The sequence below is a fragment of the Emys orbicularis genome, chromosome 8, assembly GCF_028017835.1.
Source record: "Emys orbicularis isolate rEmyOrb1 chromosome 8, rEmyOrb1.hap1, whole genome shotgun sequence".
Lineage (NCBI taxonomy): Eukaryota > Metazoa > Chordata > Testudines > Emydidae > Emys > Emys orbicularis.
The window spans coordinates 65,969,411-65,988,375 of NC_088690.1; the positions used below are offsets into that span (position 1 = coordinate 65,969,411).

At 45.2% G+C, this 18,965-nt stretch overlaps 1 protein-coding gene across 1 annotated transcript in view; it reads left to right on the forward strand.

Moving 5' to 3' along the window:
- The window catches only part of DNM3 (dynamin 3), a 353,245-nt gene that overhangs the window by 78,989 nt on the left and 255,291 nt on the right, over positions 1-18,965 (forward strand). Inside the window, exons 3-6 of the mRNA XM_065408897.1 lie at positions 7,330-7,479; positions 13,566-13,769; positions 15,391-15,489; positions 16,430-16,590. Coding sequence (XP_065264969.1) covers positions 7,330-7,479; positions 13,566-13,769; positions 15,391-15,489; positions 16,430-16,590 — 614 coding nt within the window. The remainder of the gene's footprint in view (positions 1-7,329; positions 7,480-13,565; positions 13,770-15,390; positions 15,490-16,429; positions 16,591-18,965) is intronic.

The window sequence follows — 18,965 nt, forward strand, 5'->3', positions numbered from 1 at the left end:
AAGAAATAATTGAAGATTGCACAATTTCCTTTGTACCAAGGAATTCATGCAGAACTCTGTCAAAATATGGGCCATTCATCAACTGTGACAAAGTTCCTCCTCTATCTTGGTGGGTCCTGCGCTTATTGGCGGATTTTCTTGCCTCAGAGATTCACCATGTGGGTTGGGGAACAGCCCAGAGACCTTCCCCTCTGGAAGAACCCTGTCAGAGAAAAACAGAGTTCTCACTATTTGTTTGGGTACAGCAAGTCAGATGCTTTATTTTCTTTCTCTCTATCAATTGCATAGAGGGAGAGAGCTAAACAGGTCTCTCAACAGGTAAACAATTACAGCAAGCATTTATACCTTTTGTTACAGACAATAATGAGCAACAACTGCATTTTGTTTATACATAGGTCATTCTGATATCTTGTTTTGCTCACTAATGTAGACTTAGTCTACATTCCATATTATCTACACAAGGTCGCAACAACTTCTCACACAGTTCTTTCCCACTCGCCTCATACATTCCTCGCTTCTACAAATCTCGCGTTATTAGGGTTACAGTTAGCCTAACTCTTGCTAATGAACTGTCATGCATTGCATCCCCTTCCTGTCAGTTCTTTCTCTGCTTCCACAACCCATAGTCCAGGTCAATTGGGAGGTTTGGGGGGAACCCGGGCCCGCCCTCTACTCCGGGTTCCAGCCCAGGGCCCTGTGGACTGCAGCTGTCTATAGTGCCTCCTGTAACAGCTGCATGACCGCTACAACTCCCTGGGCTACTTCCCCATGGCCTCCTCCAAACACCTTCCTTATTCTCACCACAGGACCTTCCTCCTGGTGTCTGATAACGCTTGTGCTCCTCAGTCCTCCAGCAGCACACCCTCTCACTCTCAGCTCCTTGCGCCTCTTGCTCTCAGCTCCTCACACTCACACCACAAACTGAAGTGAGCTCCTTTTAATACCCAGGTGCCCTGATTAGCCTGCCTTAATTGATTCTAGCAGCTTCTTCTTAATTGGCTCCAGGTGTCCTAATTAGCCTGCCTGCCTTAACTGGTTCTAGCAGGTTCCTGATTACTCTAGTGCAGCCCCTGCTCTGGTCACTCAGGGAACAGAAAACTACTCATCCAGTGACCAGTATATTTGCCCTCTACCAGACTCCTGTACCACTGGTCTGGGTCTGTCACACATCCCTCCCCCCTGCTCAATGCCAAGGGGTTGGGCAGCTTGGGACGCGAGATAGTGCACACGTGACAAGCCATTGGCGTTGCCATGACGGCTCCCTGCTCTGTGTTGCACCCGGAACTGGAAAGGTTAGAGGGATAAGAACCATCTGGTCACCCTTGTGTTCTTCTCCTTGTTCCGCTGCATCCATTGAAGAGGGGCATGGTCAGTCACGAGGACAAATCTGCGCCCGAGCAGGTAGTAGCGCAGTGTTTCCATGGCCCATTTTTACAGCGAGGCATTCTCTCTCCACTACTGCATGTTTTTGTTCCCTTGGAAGGAGTTTCCAACTGAGGTATAGAATTGGGTGTTCCTCCTCCCTGACCATCTGTGATGGAACAGCCCCCAACCCTACTTCCGATGCATCCGTCTGCAGGATAAACTCGTTGGTGAAATCAGGGGCTATCAGTACGGGGTTACTGCAGAGGGCAGTCCGTAGGTCTGTGAATGCTTCCTCTGCTGCGTCAGACCATCTCACCAGATCAGGTCCACGGGCTTTCACTAGGTCTGTCAGGGGGCTTGCCCTTGTGGCAAAGTGGGGGATAAATCGTCGGTAATACCCCACCACACCTAGGAACGCCCGGACTTGTTTCTTGCGACTTGGTCGGGGCCAATTTTGGATGGCCTCTAACTTGTTCACTTGGGGTTTTACCAGACCTTTTCCCACAATGTAGCCAAGATATTTGGCCTCTGTAAACCCTACAGCGCACTTGGCAGGGTTTGCTGTAAGGCCAGCTCGCCTGAAGGTATCGAGGACTGCCTCCACCTTCTCCAGGTGGGTTTCCCAGTCTGGGGTATGAATGACCACATCGTCCAAGTAGGCAGCAGCATAACTGTTATGCGGGCGTAATAGCTTGTCCATGAGGCGCTGGAAGGTAGCTGGGGCCCCATGTAGTCCAAAAGGGAGGACAGTATATTGAAAAAGACCCTCTGGTGTAGAGAACGCAGTCTTTTCCTTTGCGTCTTCTGCAAGGGGAATCTGCCAGTACCCCTTTGTCAAGTCTAGGGTAGTCAAGTACCGGGCATTACCCAGACGGTCCACTAGCTCATCTATGCGAGGTATGGGGTACGCGTCGAACTGGGATACTTCGTTTAGTCACCGGAAGTCGTTGCAAAATATGGTGGTGCCATCAGGTTTGGGCACCAGCACGATTGGGCTGGACCACTGACTGTGGGATTCTTCGATGATCCCCAACTCCAGCATTTATTTACTTCTGCTTTTATTTCCTCCCTTTTTGCTGCTGGCACCCGATAGGGCCTCACTGTTATTCTGGCCCCAGGGTTCGTGACGATGTGGTGATATGTCTCGGTTGTTCGACCCGGTTTTGTTGAGAACACATCTTGGTTCTGGAAGATCATCTCAGACACCTCATTCTTCTGGTCTGGTGTTAAATCGGGAGACACTCTCATCTGTTTGGAAGGCTTGTTTTCCTGGGTTAGGTCTTTTTGGACCGTTGTGCATGCCTCTTGTGCATGCCAGGGTTTCAGAAGGTTAACGTGATAAATCTGTTCTTGTTTTCTGTGTCCTGGCTGCCGCACCTTGTAGGTTACTTCCCCCACGGGTTCAACCACCTCATAGGGCCCCTGCCATTGGGCCAGAAGCTTGCTTTCTGCCGTGGGTACCAACACCATAACCCGATCCCCTGGTTGGAACTGTCGCACTTTTGCCTGGCGATTGTAATGGGTTCGCTGGGCCTCCTGTGCCTTCTCCAAATGTTCCTGTACAATATGGGTAACCCGGGCTATCCGGTCTCGCATCTGCATTACATGCTCTATTATACTTCTCCCCCTCATTGGTTTCCTCTTCCCAGATCTTTTTGGCGATATCTAGTATGCCACGGGGGTGACACCTGTATAATAAGTCGAAGGGGGAAAACCCAGTTGAGGCCTGAGGTACCTCCCGGATAGCGAACATAAGGTAGGGTAGTAGGGTGTCCCAATCCTTCCCGTCCCGACTTACCACCTTCCTTATCATAGCCTTGAGGGTTCGGTTAAACCTTTCTACCAACCCATCAGTCTGTGGATGGTAGACCGAAGTTCTCAGGGTATGTATATGGAGCAGCGTACAGAGGTCCTTCATTAGCTTCGACATAAATGGGGTTCCTTGATTGGTTAATATCTCCTTCGGTAGCCCCATTCGGGCAAAGATCCCCACCAGCTCTTTGGCTATAGTTTTAGAGGCCGTGTTCCGCAGGGGGACGGCTTCTGGGTAGCGAGTAGCATAGTCTAAAACAACAAGTATATATTGGTGGCCCCGAGCCGTCTTCTCCAGGGGTCCCACTAGGTCCATGGCTATTCGCTCGAAGGGGACCTCTATGATGGGAAGGGGTACTAAAGGTGCCCTCAAGTGGGGACGGGGACTGTGCAGCTGACACTCCGGGCAGGAGGCACAGTACCTCCGCACTTCTTCATGTACTCCGGGCCAGAAGAACCGTCATAGGACTCGTGCCAGGGTCTTCTCTACCCCCAAATGCCCCCCAAAAAGATGACTATGAGCAAGACTTAATACAGCGTTCTGGCATTTTTGAGGTACTAGGATCTGCTGTACCTTCTGCCCCTGTACTGGTGCAACCCAGTATAAGAGATCCTTCTTCATTATGAAGTAGGGTCCTGGTCCCTGGGTTTTCCCTTCCACGGGGACCCCATCTATTTCAGTCACCTCCTTCCTAATGTTGTCATACCTTGGGTCTTCTGCCTGGTCCCGTCCAAAATTTCCTCTCCCGGGGCTAATCTGCTCAAGATCTAGGGGCCCAGTCTCTGTTGCCTCTACTGGTTCAGAAGCATTAGGGTGGGGGTCAGACTCAGGTGCTTCTCCCTCCTGCGTGGCCTCCTTTTCAGCTGCGTGGGTCCGCCTACCTACAAGAGCGACCCTCTGGCTTTGGGTCAGTATTCGGGTTCCCAAGGCCTTAGCTGCCCTTCTTTCCCTTTTTGTCTTTCTACCCTGTCTGGGAGTGGAGAACAAATCTGGGGATATTTCAGAGAAGATTGGGGGTTGACAGTCTGCTGTGGATGCCTCACCAATTTTAGGGTCCCCATCTTTCTCCAATCCCCCTACTGGGAGTAAGTTTCCAAACCCTGGGAAGTCCCTCCCTATGAGCACCGGGTATGGGAGTTTAGGGACTACACCTGCTGCTATCTCAGTAGTGTTCCCTTGGATCTCGATTTTTACTGGGATGGTGGGGTAGTAACTAACTGTCCCATGGACACATGTTATCCCCGTACATTTAGCCTGCAGCAGCTGACTACGCTTCATGAGCTTCCCTGAGATAAGCGTGATAGCACTCCCCGAATCAACCAGTGCCGTGGTCCCTACCCCATTTAGTTTCACTGGTCTGGTATACCTATGTGGGGTTAGTGAGATCCCCACAAGGTGGATTAGGGAGCATGGATCTGCCCAGTTCCCCAGGTTACTCTGCATAGGCTCCTCAGCATTGGGACACTGTGCAGCTATGTGTCCCCACTCCCCGCAGGCATAACATCTGTATGGAGCCCTAGGCGTTCCCCAGTCTCTTGGTTTGGGCAGTCTAACATCACGATCCTCTTCTCCCTCAGACTCTTTGTGGCCTCTGATGGGCCTTCAGCCTCTCTCTCTTTTTCCACCTGGGCCCTCCTGGTGGCCCAGTCACCCGAACTTTAGGGCTTGGTGCTGCTAGTTTAACCCGGGGTGCCTCTTCCTTAACTGGTCGGGTCAGCTCCCACGCTGTCCTTCGCCTCTCTACCAGGGCGACAACCTCGTCATAGGTGGAGGGTTCATTCTGGCTTACCCAGGCACGAAGGTCTGGTGGTAGTCCCCTCACGTATTGGTCGATGACCAGAACCGCTAGTATCTCTTCCGGACTCCGGGACTCTGTTTGCAACCACTTTCGTGTGAGATGGATGAGGTCATACAATTGGGACAGTGGGGTTTTGTCTTCCTGGTACCTCCAACCGTGATACTGCTGGGCCCGCACTGCTGTCGTTACCCCAGATCTGGCCAGGATCTCTGCTTTTAGCTGGGGGTAGTCTGCCGCAGCCTCTTCAGGTCTCCCCACACAGGAATGGGGCAAGGATGCCAGACCACTGATCTAGAGGCCAGGCCTCCCGTAGGGCTGTCCTCTCAAAGGCCAGAAGGTATGCCTCTACATCATCCTCCCGTGTCATTTTTCTGCAGCCAATGGCTGGCCCGTATGAGCCGCGTCCCATCATGGCCGCGATTCAGCTCTGTAAGGGACTTTACCTGGTTTACCAGTTCGCGCAACATAGCTCAGTCTTGAGCAGCCTGGTCCATCAGCAGGCAATTAGTCTCTTGCTGCAGCCGCACTGCCTCCTGTTGGGCGGCTGCCTGGACACGGGTAGCCTCCTGCTGGGCCGCCGTAGCTTGTATCAGTGCCCGCACTACGTCATCCATTGTGGTGGAAAAAAATAAATAAACCCTCTCCCTTTTTTTTTTTTTTTTTTTTAAAATCACCCTCCTTCTTCCACCGCGCTGTGCACCCCAAGATCCCACTGCTGACACCAGTGTGACAAAGTTCCTCCTCTATCTTGGTGCGTCCTGCGCTTATTGGCGGATTTTCTTGCCTCAGAGATTCACCATGTGGGTTGGGGAACAGCCCAGAGACCTTCCCCTCTGGAAGAACCCACAGTCCAGGTCAATTGGGAGGTTTGGGGGGAACCCGGGCCCGCCCTCTACTCCGGGTTCCAGCCCAGGGCCCTGTGGACTGCAGCTGTCTATAGTGCCTCCTGTAACAGCTGCATGACAGCTACAACTCCCTGGGCTACTTCCCCATGGCCGCCTCCAAACACCTTCCTTATTCTCACCACAGGACCTTCCTCTTGGTGTCTGATAACGCTTGTGCTCCTCAGTCCTCCAGCAGCACACCCTCTCACTCTCAACTCCTTGCGCCTCTTGCTCCCAGCTCCTCACACTTGCACCACAAACTGAAGTGAGCTCCTTTTAAAACCCAGGTGCCCTGATTAGCCTGCCTTAATTGATTCTAGCAGCTTCTTCTTAATTGGCTCCAGGTGTCCTAATTAGCCTGCCTGCCTTAACTGGTTCTAGCAGGTTCCTGATTACTCTAATGCAGCCCCTGCTCTGGTCACTCAGGGAACAGAAAACTACTCATCCAGTGACCAGTATATTTGCCCTCTACCAGACTCCTGTACCCCACTGGTCTGGGTCTGTCACATGACTTACTTTCATCCTTAAAGAACAACCCTCCATTTTTTGGGACCAAATACTTTACAAGCTTGAAGAATTTACAAATCTGATTTATCAGCTGTGATACTATATGAAATAAATCCACTTGTTCTTGTACAGCCAGTTCTAAAAAAGAATAGAAGTTACATTGGAGTTATTTAAATTGTGAAACGCAAACCAGAAGGTTTTAGCTAGATGATCAACAAACAAAAAAATTTGCTGTGGAATTATGTTGCAGCATTTTTATACACACTAAATTAGGGAATTAATTTCATTTTCCCCTATTTTAGGGATAGTGGGGTTCTTGGATCTTCCCCCCCCCAACATACACACTTTTTCAAATCAGAGGGATTACAAAAGTTTAGGGGGAAGAGTTTTTTTTCTTTTGTTTTTCAGTCAGTTAACTATTACCATTGATGCAAAAAAAAATTTGTTTAATTTCTTTGTACAGCTGAGCCAATAACATTTATTAGTGAGAAAATGACTTAGGGAAGATTCAAGAAACAGACTTTAGTACTGATTCATGTTGCGTTCCAGTAATCCTAGTTCTCAATCCAGCTACTGTAGTCTCAATTGCTCTATATTTGAGTCCCTAGCAAGTTTTTATTTGTTCACAATTTGCTCCTTATTCTGTTAATTTAAATTATATTTAGTCAATCCCTTCTTTATGCTGTTATTCCAGAATATCAGGTGCCAAAGATAAAAGTAATGATTTTGCATCCAGTAAACCTTTTTGTTTGTTTGCTTTTTAAGCAAACCTTTCCATTCTGGGCTATTTTCATCTGTAGGAACCCTGCCTACACTGTTTGATCACCCACCTAACTTTTTTCCTGTGATCCTCAATGACTTCAACATGCTTTTCTAGAAAACTGTCTAGAGAACACAAAGGATGTCTTGTAATCTTCGAAATCTTTTGTGGTATGTAAAGAGGCTATTGATGTTTGTTACAGAATATGCTGAGTTCCTACACTGCAAAGGGAGGAAGTTTACAGATTTTGATGAAGTTCGTCAAGAAATTGAAGCAGAAACAGACAGAGTGACCGGACTGAATAAAGGCATTTCTTCAATTCCTATTAATTTAAGAGTGTATTCCCCACATGGTAGGTAAAGTCATTCTACTCTGTATTCATGTAACTAATATTATATATTCTGTTTGTTCTCATTGCTTGACCAAAAAATTCCAGAGAGACACTATTGCTAAAATTGACTTTGAATGAAAGTTTTGAGGATGTATAATTCATGTAACAGTATATGTTCTGAAAAGGCTTCCTTTTGTTAAATTACTCCCTTTCCTGAACTTTCAACCCTGTCTATGCGAGGAAAGTGACGTATTGTAGACAATGGATTGTCATCAACTGGCATAGAAAATGGTTAACAGTGCAGAGAGGACTAAACCATTTTAATCCTCACTGAAGAAAACTGGACTTCAGATGATCATCATATGCAACCCAGTTTTCAGACAGGCTAATTTGGACATGAAGCCACATCCACAGACGCACTGAAATTTCCACTATAGCATGAAAGCTACATCCTGTAATGGTATTACAAACTGCATGAGGTAGACACGTATCCTAAGGCAATACACAGATAAGTTTTTATAAAAAGTTTTGAGTAATCTGCTTCAGTTTCAGCTAATTCTTAATTTGTTAGATATCACATGTTTAGACATACTAGAATATAAGGAGTTTATGAAAGCTGACAACTCTGCCTATGTTGCTTTTGGGATATGCATCCCTGCTTTGGTATTTCAGAATAACTAGTGAAAAAATATTGTTGTATTTCTTCTCCATTAACCTAGATAGGTCAGTTCTATATGAGATGATGAACTGCAAAATTGAGTCTGCATTTTTAAAATAATAATCATATGATCTCCAGATAACCTCTCACCTACCTTTAACAGAATTTTGTATTTTTTAACCTTTTGATCCGGAGATCCCGAAGCACTTTTGTAAATGTTAAGTATTTAGCTCCATTATAAATTTGTAGTTGTTGAAAATGTCACTTCGATGTCCCAAGACAATGCCTTTGATCTACTCAAGTTTTGATAAACTTAGGCATTGTAGGACCTTGTTGTTACAGCAGATACTGCTCTTGTTTTAATATTCTCATCAGTGGGGGTGTGTCAAGCTGCTCTATGTGGCATGGTTGCCACCAATATAGACCACATAGCATTAACTTCTCATGTGTAAGGTAGCTGGCAACCAATCGGGAGAAAATATGATTCCCCAGTTGTTTTCTCTTTTGCACATTAAAACAACGTATGCTGTTTGCTGAGGTGCCATTTTTTCTGTCTGCATCAGTCCATATCATCTTGATCATGAACTGAAGAGCAAAATAATAGAAGTAGGGGAGGATAAGAAGAAGGTGCTTTATCTATAATCGATCTTTTCAGTCTTCCATAGTGGGTTCGTTCTGTACTTGTGGCCCTGGACCTTGCTTCAGTCTTGTGTGGGCCTGCCATAGCCTGTGGGAGCAGGGCTCAACTGCGTGACCATGATTCATAGCTCCCCAGTGGAACAAGCTGATTCTTTGGATATCTAGAAGAGAAATCTGAGCAAGAAGCAAGTTGGCTGTTACCACCCAAGGAACAGATCTTGGAGTCACTGTGGATAGTTCTTTGAAAACTTCTGCTAAATGCACTGCAGCAGTCAAATAGGCTAACAGTATTCTAGAAAGTGTTAGGAAATGGATAGAAAATAGGATCGAGAATATCGTAGTGCCACTATATAAATACTTGGTGTGCCTAGGCCTTGAATATTGAGTCCAATTCTGGTAGTCCAATCTCAAAAAGGATATAGTGGAACTGGAAAAGGTTCAGAGAAGGGCAACAAAGATGATCATAGATGTGGAACAGCTTCCATATAAGGAGGGGCTACAAAGGTTAGGGCTGTTCATCTTAGAAAAGAGACAACTTGGATTCATTAAGGGCAAGTCATGCCTGACCAACCTGATTGCCTTCTATGATGAGATAACTGGCTCTGTGGATATGGGGAAAAGCAGTGGACGTGATATATCTTGACTTTAGCAAAGCTTTTGATATGGTCTCCCACAGTATTCTTGCCAGCAAGTTAAAGTATGGATTGGATGAATGGACTATAAGGTGGATAGAAAGCTGGCTAGATTGTTGGGCTCAACGGGTAGTGATCAATGGCTCGATGTCTAGTTGGCAGCTGGTATCAAGGGGAGTGCCCCAGGGGTTGGTCCTGGGACTGGTTTTGTTCAACATCTTTATTAATGATCTGGATGATGGGATAGATTGCACCGTCAGCAAGTTCGCAGATGACACTAAACTGGGGGGAGAGGTAGATATTCTGGAGGGTACGGATAGGGTCCAGAGTAACCTAGACAAATTGGAGGATTGGGCCAAAAGAAATCTGACGAGGTTCAACAAGGACAAGTGCAGAGTCCTGTACTTAGGATGGAAGAATCCCATGCACTGCTACAGGCTGGGGACTGACTGGCTAAGCAACAGTTGTGCAGAAAAGGACCTGAGGATTACAGTGGATGAGAAGCTGGATATGAGTTCAGTAGTGTGCGCTTGTTGCCAAGAAGGCTAACGGCATATTGGGCTGCATTAGTAGGAGCACTGCCAGCAGATCAAGGGAAGTGATTATTCCCCTCTATTCGGCACTGGTGAGGCCACATCTGGAGTATTGCATCAGTTTTGGTCCCCCCACTACAGCAAGGATGTGGACAAATTGGAGAGAGTCCAGCGGAGGGCAACAAAAATGATCAGTGGGCTGGGGCACATGACTTACGAGGAGAGGTTGAGGGAACTGGGCTTGTTTAGTCTGCAGAAGAGAAGAGTGAGGGGGGATTTGATAGCAGCCTTCAACTACCTGAAGGGGGGTTCCAAAGAGGAAACTGTGAATAGAGAAGTGTTGTTTATTCTTTCATCCAGTACAAAAACTGGGGGTCATTGAATGAAATTAATAGGCAGCAGGTTTAATACTCACAAGACGAAGTAATTTTTCACACAGCTAACCTGTGCAACTCATTGTCATGGGATATCGTGATGGCCAAAAGTATAACTGGGTTAAAAAAAGAACTGGATAAGTACATGGAGGATAGATCAATCAATGGCTACTAGCCAAGATGATTAGGGATGCAACCCCATGCTCTGGGTGACCCTAAACCTGTGACTACCAGAAGCAAGGAGTGGAAGACGGGTGGATTACTCTGTGATCACTCTGTAATCACCCTGTTCTGTATGCGCCCCCTGAAACTCTGGTACATGCCTCTGTTGGGCAAGATGGACCCTAGTCTGACCCAGTATGGTATCTCTTGTGTTCCTATGGGATCTTCTGCCTGGAGTTTTGGTGTCTTTCCAGTGGGGTAATCCAGTGGGCCAACTCTCCCATCCCCATTTTCTGGCTCCCAGCAGCTGGTGAGCTCACTGTCTCCAAGTTGATCCTATGGGAGGGGTGTGTAGTAGGATCAAAATATGAGTATGCCTTCTCTCTTTTTCTCTGCCACACACACATCTTCTCACTCTGATAATTTCCTGCCCCTGTGAGTGGTCAGATTAGCTATGACAGAATTTCAGCTCCTGCAAATATCGTGGCATTGATGCATGCTCATCTGATTGGGCCACACTGCAGTGGTTTCTTACCTGAACCTTTCGGGGGGGCGGATAGGAGAGAAATGTATTGGCCTTCCTTAAGGTACTCACACTTCTGTTCAAGTGGGCTGAGGAAAAACCCGGGATCTTTAAAAGCTCTGCTTGTTTCAGACTTACTCGTCCTTTAGGCATACTGATTAAGCAGGACTAAAATACACCTGGGAGAATGGGAAATCACAAAGTGTTTGAGTGACTCGCTTCCAAGACATGACTGTCAATAAACCTGTCCACTCCTATCTCTAATCACCTGCTTTGCAGGTACGGATGTCTAAAAGTCTTGTCTTAAGGTCTTTTATTTTTGCAGTCTTCTGGATTTGGGAAACAGCCTGTGCCATCTCACCTCTGCTCCTAAAATGGGTAGTCATAAAGAAAAAAGATAGACATGGATGCTTCTTGATCCTAACTGCCCAAATGTCTGAGAAATATTCCGCACTTCTCATACAGTTGGACGTGCATGTTGGTGTTGGTTAGTGCTTTTGCCATTTATGTGAAAAAGAAAGTGGAAGTTAGAGGCATGATGGGCAGGTGAGCCCACTGGGTGGGGACAGGAAGTTCTGCCTGTCGCTATGTAAGGAATCGGCAGCCCTTAAAGCTCTTCAGTGATGGCTCATCCTGACTCATGCTGGAGGCACAAAATACAAGAGTATGAATCTATTACAACTTTTTACCTGTAAACTTTCTCAGTAATCTTTATCACAAGCTTTCTAAGGGAGAAAGCTTCCAAGTATTTCCTCTTCCACTAAGTCCAGTCCAGCCTCCAACTTGCTCCTCGGCCAGTTTCCTCAGATCGCTAAAACTTCAGAATCTTTCCACTAGAACAGTGGCCTCCATCTTGGGCCAGCCAAGGAGAAAATTCCATTGTAAGCTCTTTAGAGCCATCACCTGTTGTGCCATCAACACATTGCTTAAGCACCACTGCCTGGATCCCAACCCATCAGCCAGCAAAGCTTTCTATCGGTGCTTCGGTCAGTTCTGCCTCAGAAATCCAAGAGCTGCTTTTCTCAAGGAGAGTCAGTGTAAGCTTTTAGAGGCTAGGCTGGATCTTGTCTCCCTCCCCTCCCACCTCTGCTTGGTGCTCCGATAGTTGCAGGGCACTGCTATTTAGATTCGTGGTCTGTACCAGGGACAGTCATCTCACAATAAAACAATTTTTTCATACCTGCTAAATGTTTTCTATTGTGGGACTTCACCAGTATAAACATGTGCTCAGGATGCTCCAGCTGCGAAGGAACTCAGAAAAATAGCTAGAGCTTGGTGTACCATTTAGATTAGCCCTGGATTTTCAGTTTGGGAAGCTGGCAGCTGAGAATCCTGCTTGGAGGATGATCAGATGAGGACTGTGTGTGAAAATTAATCTTTCAGATGGACTGCCACCTGACTAATTGATAGGTAAGATGGGAATGTCCCAGGGTCTCTATTGATATTGGCACACCATGGATAAATGGGAGAAAAACAAGTTTTACTTGCCCTAAGATCCTAATCAGTTGCACATATACAAAATGGGAAATGACTGCCTAGGAAGGAGTACTGCAGAAAGGGATCAGGCCCTGTGCGGGTCATACTGGATCACAAGTTAAATATGAGTGAACAGTGTAACACTGTTGCAAAAAAAGCAAACATCATTCTGGGATGTATTAGCAGGAATGTTGTAAGCAAGACAGGAGAAGTAATTCTTCCGATCTACTCCACACTGATTAGGCCTTAACTGGAGTATTGTGGCCAGTTCTGGGTGCCACCTTTCAGGAAAGATGTGGACAAATTCTGGAAAGTCCAGAGGAGAGAAATAAAAATGATTAAAGGTCTCTAAAACATGACCTATGAGGGAAGATTTGAAAAAAAAAATTGGGTTTGTTTAGTTTGTAGAGGGGACATAACAGTTTTCAAGTACATAAAAGGTTGTTACAAGGAGGCGGGAGGAAAAATTGTTCTTGTTAACCTCTGAAAATAGGACAAGAAGTAATGGGCTTAAATTGCAGCAAGGGCGGTTTAGGTTGGCCATTAGGAAAAATTTCCTAACTTTCAGGGTAGTTAAGCACTAGAATAAATTGCCTCGGGAGGTTGTGGAGTATCCATCATTGGAGATTTTTAGGAGCTGGTTAGACAAACACCTGTCAGGGATGGTCTAGATAATACTTAGTCATGCCATGAGTGCGGGGGACTGGACTAGATGACCTCTTGAGGTCCCTTCCAGTCCTATGTGCCAACATGGGCACAACTCTTTGAAAATTCTGCCTTTTAATGTTTAATTATGATCTTACAGATATACAGTTGGAAGGTGATTATGCCAAACAGTGTAATTTGTAGGTTGTGACAAGCAGTTCCAAACTGGAACAAAACCAAATTTCATAATGTTGAAATCTTCTGTGACATGGAATTGCCAATCTTGGCACAGCTCTAGTTGTGTGTGCTTATAAAATAATGTTCAAAAGCCTTTGAAAATTGATACGTCTACAGTATTCGAATTATGGCTCCCCCTAGAACTTCAGACTTGGATCATCTTTTTATTTCTTTAGGTGTGTAAAGTGTTAACAACAAGCCTTTTGGTCTTATGCTCTTTCTCTTTAGTGCTAAGCCTGACCCTTGTTGATTTGCCTGGAATCACTAAAGTGCCAGTAGGGGATCAACCTCCAGATATAGAGCAACAGATCAGAGACATGATTATGCAGTTCATTTCTCGTGAAAACTGTCTGATCCTGGCGGTGACTCCAGCCAACACTGATCTTGCCAACTCAGATGCATTGAAGTTAGCTAAAGAAGTAGACCCTCAAGGTAAGTGTGAGTGGATGTAAACCTTTCCTGCTCTCAGATACCATTGATTAAAATATATCTTGTAGTTTACTGTGGTGAATCATGCATTTAACAGTGCAAGAAAACTCATTACTCATAACTAAAAATTTTGTACTGATTTCAACATCAGAAGAAGAATAGGAATTCTGCGCATGCAGCATAATTCAGTAAATTGTATTATCAACGGAAGTCTAAAAGTAACCAGTGTATGGTAATTTGAGTGAAGTATGAAATATACCTAATTGGAAATTCTTGTGACAGGGCCTCTGCCAGCCGATGGGGTCTGTATCGCATCTTGTACCATGGGGCCTTGATGCTGATTGGGGTGCCTGGGTGCTACTGTACTATAAATGTTAGAATGATGTTTGTTTTCTTGGCATGCCTTGCTTACTGATGTGACTATGTAATAAATCAACACATACAGCAGGAGTAAATGCAATTTGTCTTGGCAATGTAGTAACACAGTGGTTCTCAACCAGGGATACACATACCCCTGGGGGTACTCAGAGTTCAACAAGGGGTTACATCAACTCCTCTAGATATTTGCCTAGTTTTACAACAGGCTACGTAAAAAACATTAGCGAAGTCAGTACAAACTAAAATTTCATACAGATAATGACTTGTTTATACTGCTGTATATACTACACACTGAAATGTAAGTACAATATTTATATTCCAATAGATTTTAGAATTATATGGTAAAAATGAGAATGTAAGCAGTTTTTCAGTGCTGTGACACTTTTTTGTATTTTTATGTCTGTTTTTGTAAGCAAGTAGTTTTTAAATGAGGGGAAACTTGGGGGTGCACCAGAGAAATTAAACTCCTGAAAGGGATACAGTAGTCTGGAAGGTTGAGAGCCACTGTAATAACAATGTGCTGCCACCTGGTGGATTAGAATTCAAGAGTCTGACGTGGTAGAGTTGGGAGCATTCTGTATTACTGCAAGAGGCCCCCACTCCCCGCCAATTCAAAAGAAGTACTGACAGGCTCAAGAGAGCCATGTTCATCTTTTGCCTGGTGGGGCTATGACTACATTACCTTGAGAGTGAGTAATGCAAATTTAAAAAACAAAAAAGTGGGTGTGGAGTCCAAGAGGGGCTGGATGGACTAATGGGAAAGGCTCTGTTACCACAGTTGGAACTATAGTGCTAGCAGTCAGTGCTAGCATGCAAGCTCCCTGCCTCGCTATCTGGCACACCTTAACTGATTCCTGTACCTGGCTCTGCGTATGGTCAGTAGGCCCAAACCGACTTCTGCTATCTCATTTATCAGCTGTTGGCTCTGTGCATGTGGGTGGTGGATGGACACTGACTTGGCTCCCTGCTCCCACCCTGCCCCTGGGTCTGGAATGGACAGGTGGTTTTTTATTTTTTTATTTTTTTTTTAATTAAAAAAACAAAAACAAAAAAACCCTAAAATGACAGATTAAAGATGCAGTTCTCTTGCATTAAACTCCATTGCAGATCCATAGGAATAGTGAGAAAATACTCAGTTCTTCCCTACCAAGTAAACTCAGTACCAGAGAGTAAGGTTTAATTGATTGGTTTTCCTCATCATAAATGATATTTCACTATTTTGTGTGTTGGGGGTTTGGTGATGCAGGCCTGAGAACCATTGGTGTAATCACAAAACTGGATTTGATGGATGAAGGAACTGATGCAACAGAGATTCTGGAGAACAAGTTGCTCCCTCTTCGTAGAGGTAAGAATATTAAACTCCATGTATCAATTGCTTCTGTAGCAAAGTGGTGATGAGGAAGGTAGACATTTGGTAAATTAACAGAAGATTGGTTTTAATGGAGTGCTCGGTTAGAAAATCTCTGCAGCTGACCTTCAGATTACAGTAGAGATTGTGCTCATAGCCTTTATCATCCCACTAAGCTGTGAAAAAGTAAATGTAAGAGGAGATGGTGCCCAAAATACACAATGGAGGAGGGGGGGATCAACTAAGACCTTAGAACAGGCTGGATGAGGTGTAATGAGAAATATGAGTGTAAGTTACCTGCAAATTTCCTTTTCTGTGACAATGTCTGTTGTTCCTCGCAATGTGTTGGAGTGCCTTGATGCAGTCTGGAAGCAGCCACTGGATCTTTGATAATGTCATTGCAGTCTAAGCTCTGCCCCTTTCCAAAAGCTTTTCAGATGATCGTTTATAGAGCTAGAGAGACATGTTCATTTCCACCGTTAGAATAATACAAAAGTAATATTGAAATCTAACCCAGTTTCACCAGGTAGATCAGTCCCCTTTTTCTTTTCTCAACACCCCAGAAAACAAACCAGCCAGAGAGGGATCAAACCAGAAGACAGGAAAGTCAATATCAAGACCTCCTATTTTCTTATCCTGTTTGTTACCCTTCTGCCACATCCTCCTCTTATTCCCCTGTGGCATGCAAGTCATGCTTGTTTTGCACATCCCTTGGAATGCCAAATCAGTGCAAGTGATATTGTCTCCCCATTTAAACCTGCTTTCTGACCATCTTACCCCCAATATTTAACTTACACCACCATTTCAGTCATCACTGAATTTGAATCAGAGACTTCCATGGAAGGTGTGCCCACATACGCTAAGCCAAGCTAGCACGTACACTGCACTGTGGGGAATAACAGCATTGACTTACAGGGTTGTTTTGATCTCGTTTTAGGGTATATTGGAGTTGTAAACAGAAGTCAGAAAGACATTGATGGGAAGAAGGATATTAAGGCAGCCATGCTGGCAGAAAGGAAATTCTTCCTTTCCCATCCAGCTTACAGGCATATGGCAGACCGGATGGGAACACCATATCTGCAGAAAGTTCTAAATCAGGTACAAGCAAATGTGAAAGTGTGTGTGTGTGTGTGTGTGTGTGTGTGTGTGTACAGGACCAGTAAAAAATGCTGTATTAAAATCACTGAATCAGGTGCATTGCAACATTCTTTCCTGTTTATAACACTGTATTTTCCCCAACATATCACAGGCAAAACAGTGCATTATGTATGAAACTCACTGCAAAGAGTACAGGAATCAATCTCCCCCGCCAGTGTATTGCAGGAGTCACTCCGTTGAAGTCAGTGGAGTTTAAATCACTGTGCTAGACATACATTACCAAGAATGGTGACCCTTTTGTTTAAATTCATTCCCACCTCTTTCATGTTGCTCTCAAGCATCAGAACATCACTTGGACTCATTATACTGACCTCTGGTTTTTTAAGCGGCCTAGCTTGAAAACATGACTCATAACACATTGTGTCAAGTATCGGGGGGTAGCCGTGTTAGTCTGTATCTACAAAAACAACAAGGAGTCTGGTGGCACCTTAAAGACTAACAGATTTATTTGGGCATAAGCTTTCGTGGGTAAAAACCTCACTTCTTCAGATGCATAGAGTGAAAGTTACAGATGCAGGCATTATATACTGACACATGGAGAGCAGGGAGTTACTTCGCAAGTGGAGAACCACTGTTGACAGGGCCAATTCGATCAGGGTGGATGTAGTCCACTCCCAATAATAGATGAGGTGGTGTCAATTCCAGGAGAGGAAAAGGTGCTTCTATAATGAGCCAGCCACTCCCAGTCCCTATTCAAGCCCAGATTAATGGTGTTAAATTTGCAAATGAATTTTAGTTCTGCTGTTTCTCTTTGAAGTCTGTTTCTGAAGTTTTTTTGTTCAATGATAGTGACTTTTAAATCTGTAATAGAATGACCAGGGAGATTGAAGTGTTTACTTACTGGCTTATGTATGTTACCATTCCTGATGTCCGATTTGTGTCCATTTATTCTTTTGCGGAGGGACTGTCCGGTTTGGCCAATGTACATGGCAGAGGGGCATTGCTGGCACATGATCTCATATATAACATTAGTGGATGTGCAGGTGAATGAGCCCTTGATGGTGTGGCTGATCTGGTTGGGTCCTCTGATGGTGTCGCCAGAGTAGGCAACGAGGTTTGCTACAGGGATTGGTTCCTGGGTTGGTGTTTCTGTGGTGTGGTGTGTAGTTGCTGGTGAGTATTTGCTTCAGGTTGGGGGGTTGTCTGTAAGCGAGGACTGGCCTGCCTCCCAAGAGAAACAGCAGAACTAAAATTCATTTGCAAATTTAACACCATTAATCTGGGCTTGAATAGGGACTGGGAGTGGCTGGCTCATTACAGAAGCACCTTTTCCTCTCCTGGAATTGACACCTCCTCATCTATTATTGGGAGTGGACTAAATCCACCCTGATTGAATTGGCCCTGTCAACACTGGTTCTCCACTTGCGAAGTAACTCCCTGCTCTCCATATGTCAGTATATAATGCCTGCATCTGTAACTTTCACTCTATGCATCTGAAGAAGTGAGGTTTTTACCCACGAAAGCTTAGATTTATTTGGGCATGTTAGTCTTTAAGGTGCAACCAGACTCCTTGTTGTTTTTGTAGATACAGACTAACACGGCTACCCCCCTGATACTTGACACCATGCAAGGCACTAAATTTAGCCGTATGGAGTGGAAATCCATCAACCTCAACAAAAAACTTGCACAGATACAGACAGACATCATCTTCCTCTCCAAATGCAAACAGATGGACATCATACCAAATGGACTGAAGGTAAAAAATCCATTGTAATCAACATACTACACTGACTATGGTGAGAGACTGTGCCACACACTCTCAAAGAAACTGAGGAACCACCTGATCAGCATCCTGTACAGCAGACAGGAGAAGATCAAGAATGAGCTCTCAGAACTGGAGACTCTCATACAATACCAACCTTCCACACAAACTTCCACGTGGCTGGACTTTACAAAAATGAGACAAGCCATTTACAATGCACACTTCACTTCTCTACAGAGGAAAAAGGACAGTAAGCTATCTAAACTCCTACCTGCCACAGGGGGCTACAACAGTGGTACCCTCAACTCATCTAACAACATTGTCAATCTTTCCAACCACACACTTAGCCCAGCAGAAGAGTCTGTCCTATCTCGGGGACTCTCTTTCTGTCCCACCATCCCCACGAACAAGATACAGTTCTGCGGTGATCTGGAAGCCTACTTTCGTCGTCTCCGACTCAAGGAATATTTTCAACACACCACTGCACAGTGCACTGACCCACAGGAACCCTCCTACCAACACTACAAGAAGAAGAACTCTGCGTGGACTCCTCCTGACGGTCGAAATGAAAGACTGGACCTCTACATAGAGTGCTTCCGCAGACGTGCACAGG